General features: G+C 43.8%; 1 protein-coding gene across 1 annotated transcript; it reads left to right on the forward strand.

Moving 5' to 3' along the window:
- Positions 1-1,819: 1,819 nt before the first annotated feature.
- Positions 1,820-4,017, forward strand: LOC138891242 (uncharacterized). Its single transcript, XM_070174496.1, has 2 exons — positions 1,820-2,808; positions 2,880-4,017. The coding sequence occupies exons 1-2, from the start codon at positions 1,820-1,822 to the stop codon at positions 4,015-4,017; spliced, it is 2,127 nt and encodes a 708-aa protein (XP_070030597.1).
- Positions 4,018-4,240: the final 223 nt, after the last annotated feature.

The raw sequence follows: 4,240 nt of genomic DNA on the forward strand, positions 1-4,240 counted from the left end.
GTGCAAGTTGCTACTGATCTGGGAGAAAAGAACAGGTTGACCCAGGAAAACGAGATTCTTAGGGCCTAAATCCAGCATATAAGGATAGCCGCTGATAACCAACAAAGGAGCCGGTCGGATGAGCGACTGATAAAAGGTTTAAAAATGGAAATTGGTGAGTGCCGGAGTGAGTTGGAGAATCTTGAGAATACCATAGCAGGACTCGAGACACACTGGGCAAAAAGAACAGAAGATCACAACCGGTGCCTGCAGTAGTTGAAAAGGGATCACAAGCAAACCATTGCCAATTTGAAAAGAAAGGTGGCCACTCTTGAGGACAGAGCGTTTGAGCAAGCCCGAACCTTTGATGTTGAAAATAGACGTTGCTATGATTTACTGGCCCAAATGGAAGTAGAAATTCAGCAGTGGCAGAATCAACATTTCCAGGATTCTCGGGTTTTGAAGGCCCGTAATGATCAAATAGAGCGCCTACTCATAGAAAAGAGGCAAACCAGGGATAAGATTAAGGCCATTGCCCATGCCATCATTAGGAGGTGTCTACGATGCGAAGATATGACACGCACTACCTTCTTCTCGGCAGTGATGATTTATGTCAAGAAAACCATGTATGAGCTGGAACAACTTGAAAGGGACCTCGCCCCTAAGCCCGCGGCGAGGCCGAAAGATGCCCCGCGGGTGCCAATTTTTAAGGCTTTAATATATTTATAGGTCGAGTCTGTATTTTCCGTCTTGGCGTCTTTTGTCTGTCTTTTCGCATTAGGGTGTATCAGTAGTTGTTTCAAGTCTGTTATTCTCCCTTTTTCAAAAAATGTTAGTTTGTAATAGATTGTTTTAGTAATAAAAAAATGTTTCTTTATTTTTACACTTGTTTGTCTTGAACTACGTAATGATCAGATTCACGCGACATCGTGATACGTAGGCAATCCTCATCGGATCCGGTCACGTTTTTTTCACTTCAAATAATAAAAAAAATATATAATAAAAAATAAATAAATAAAGGGGAGCATAAAGAGAAGCCGCAATGACGCATGTCATCGATGCAAACATATAGAAATTCACTTAACTGTATAGGTGCATCACACCCCAACGTGAGATTACCTGTCTGTTATTTGTTTCAAACTAACCGTTTGCTTGCTTCTATGTCCAAGTTTTTAGAAAGGTGGTTTGGTTTGGTGGAGGTCTGGCCTCACATTCATACTTTACGAGGTCGAAAGGAAGTGTTCAGCTGCCCGTCACTAAGTCGAGAGGAAGTATTCACACTTACTTCACGAGATCAAAGGGAAGTGTAGAGATGTCTTCAGAAATTCCTTTGCCAACAATTCCTGTCTCCGAAGAGAGTTCAATCTCGGCCATCCCAACTTCCGAATCAGCAACTGCTGAAGAAAACAGAATCTTGTGGCTTCGCATGTTGGAAATGTTGGATGACTGGAACAATGGAAAAGAGTCGCCGAGTGTAATCCCTGGATTCCCCGAGCTGTTCTCTAGGACAAGTGGGACTTCCAACATCCCTATAAGTTATTCAACTACCCCATTCGGGTACCCTACCATTTCGGCCCACTCCGCTGGATCACCCTATAATTCTTATCCCCGGATGTCAATGACAGATGTGGCTACAAACATATTCACTGCACCGCCCTGTCCAATCGTGGCACAACCCGCTACACACATGACTAATTTTGACTCTTCCTCATTCACATTTCAAGCACCATCCTTCTCGCTGGAACCAACTCGTTTTACCACCAGCACTCACCCTTAGCAGCCTCAATACGAGCTTACGCCTGGGCTAGACCAAAATCCCAAAGCTCTTGAACAAGATGAAATGGCAAAAAGAATGAGGAGCCTCGAGCATGGTTTAAAAAATATGCAAGGTTTAAGCGGGCAGAAGAGTGTTTCCTATACTGATCTGTGCATGTTCCCTCACATGCACCTGCCCGTAGGGTTCAAAACACCGAAGTTTGAGAAATATGATGGGCATGGCGATCCCATTGCTCACCTCAAAAAGTATTGCAACCAATTGCGTGGGGCTGGCAGCAAAGAAGAATTGTTGATGGCATACTTCAGAGAAAGCTTGGTGGGCATAGCCTCAGAATGGTATATGGATCAGGACATATCTCGATGGCACATTTGGGACGATCTTGCTAGAGATTTTGTAAGGCAGTTTCAGTATAATATTAACATCGCGCCAGACAGGAATTCTTTGTTAAACTTGAAGAAGAAACCCTCAGAAAGCTTCAGAGAATACGCTATTAAATGGCGCAAGCAAGCATCAAGGGTAAAACCTCCCATAGATGAAATAGAAATGGTCACTACTTTCCTCCAAGCTCAAGAATCAGATTATTTCCAAAACATGATGTTGGCCATGGGGAAACCTTTCGCAGAAGCAATTAAGATCGGAGAAATGGTAGAAAATGGGCTAAAAACGGGTCAAATTCTAAGCCAATCTGCTATCAAAGCTACCTCCCAAGCCATTCAGAGTGGGTCTGGAGGAATAGCAAAGGGAAAGAAAAGGGAAGAAACATTTATGGCAGCGTCGAGTACACGGAGAAACTATACTCCCGGACCCCTTTTCTCAAAGAGGACCCCGCAACACTATTACCCTCACCAAGATTTGACCTATACTCCTCAGCCATACTCGGTCATGAATACTCAGCCTTATGTCCGGCCACCGCAACAAGCCAATCGGAGCCAAGCTCCACCTCCCAGAAATCAGCCTCCTTACCGAAATCACTATAATCCACAACTACCCCAAAATAACTTCCGTCCTCAAGAACCACCCAGAAGACAAACTTTCACACCCATTGGTGAACTGTATTCTACCCTATTCCCAAAACTAGTCCAGATGGGTTTCGTGCAACCAATGATTGTTGGACTTTAAGAAGGGTGGTAGAGAACTTAATAGAACAGGGAAAGATAGTATTAAGGGACGAGGAGGTCCCAAATGTGACCAACAATCCGTTGCCCGCTTACAATAATGGGCCGTTGATTGGGATGATCTGTGAGGACAAGGAGTTTGATCCTGCCCTAAAAGCTATAATCGCCATTGTCGATGCAGAGAGAAAGCCTAAAGCAGCCCCGAAGCAAGAGAAAGGGGAAAAGAAGACTAATACTGTCAAGGCTGAGCTCGAAAAGGAGGCTGAGACAAAAACGGAGACGATGTTGCCTTCGAAGAATGAAGTTCTCTATATTCCACGAGGTCGATCAGAGAAGCCACAGAGATTCGAAATAAAAAGGGCAATACCGATGTACATGTCGAAAGGGGCCTATGTGGTCCGGGGGACGATTAAACCTCCTTGGCTGAATGAGCCAGTGGTTATCGGACGCGTACCACAGAAGCCAATGACAGAGCCGTCTAAGGTACCGTGGAATTATCAACAAACATTGGTTACATATAAAGGCAAAGAAATCATGGGGGAACTTCCAGAAAATACTTTTGTTGGAAAATATTCAGACATTCAAGAAGTGAACAATGCCACACGGAAGCGCTTCCCACCCAAGAAGCCTGTAAGCGCTGAAGAGGCAGAGGTTTTCTTCCAAAAGATGAATATGCCTGACTATGAAATGGTGGATCAGTTAAGCAAATACCCTGAACAAGTGTCTATGCTTTCTTTGATAATGAAGTCCGCTGAACATCAGAAGATCCTACTCAAAACCTTGAACGAAGCGTATGTACCGGCTGAGACTTCAGTTGAACAACTTGAAAGAATGACGGAAAGGTTCTTTGCGGTTAATCAAGTTTCTTTTAGCAAGAACGATTTGCCTTCGGAGGGAGCAGCTCACAACAAGGCTTTACATCTGACACTCAAGTGTGAAGACCACTACGTCAAGCAAGTAATGTTGGATGGGGGTTCGGGTGTTGACATTTGCCCGCTCTCCACGCTGCAAAGAATGGAAATTGGGACCGTAAGGATTCGCCCCAATAATGTCTGTGTAAGAGCACAAGCGCAAGAAACAACTTTGCAGCAAGGAATCAACCCAAAAGGGAAGTTTCCTCCAAATTCTTTCCTGCATTTTTACTGAACAAAAAAAAAGAAACGAAAAGAGAAATAAGAAGAAAATTCCAAAAAAGAAAAAGAAAAAAGGGTTAGTTTAGAATCCCCAATATCAACCTATTTTTTCGCCAACATTAGGGCTCCAATCCCTGAGTTGAGATTTTAGACATAGGGCCTCCATTCCCTAGTTGCCTTTTTGCCAACGTTAGAGCTCCAATGCCTGAGTTGAGATTTTAGACATAGGGCTTCCA

Source organism: Nicotiana sylvestris, chromosome 1 (genome assembly GCF_000393655.2).
Source record: "Nicotiana sylvestris chromosome 1, ASM39365v2, whole genome shotgun sequence".
Lineage (NCBI taxonomy): Eukaryota > Viridiplantae > Streptophyta > Magnoliopsida > Solanales > Solanaceae > Nicotiana > Nicotiana sylvestris.

What these genes read in the sequence shown, in the direction of transcription:
- LOC138891242 (XM_070174496.1), top strand. Translation starts at nt 1,820, where the DNA reads ATGGCAAAAAGAATGAGGAGCCTCGAGCATGGTTTAAAAAATATGCAA. An exon ending in TTCACACCCATTGGTGAACT is followed by an intron (nt 2,809 to 2,879) that starts GTATTCTACCCT and finishes GACTTTAAGAAG; the next exon opens with GGTGGTAGAGAACTTAATAG.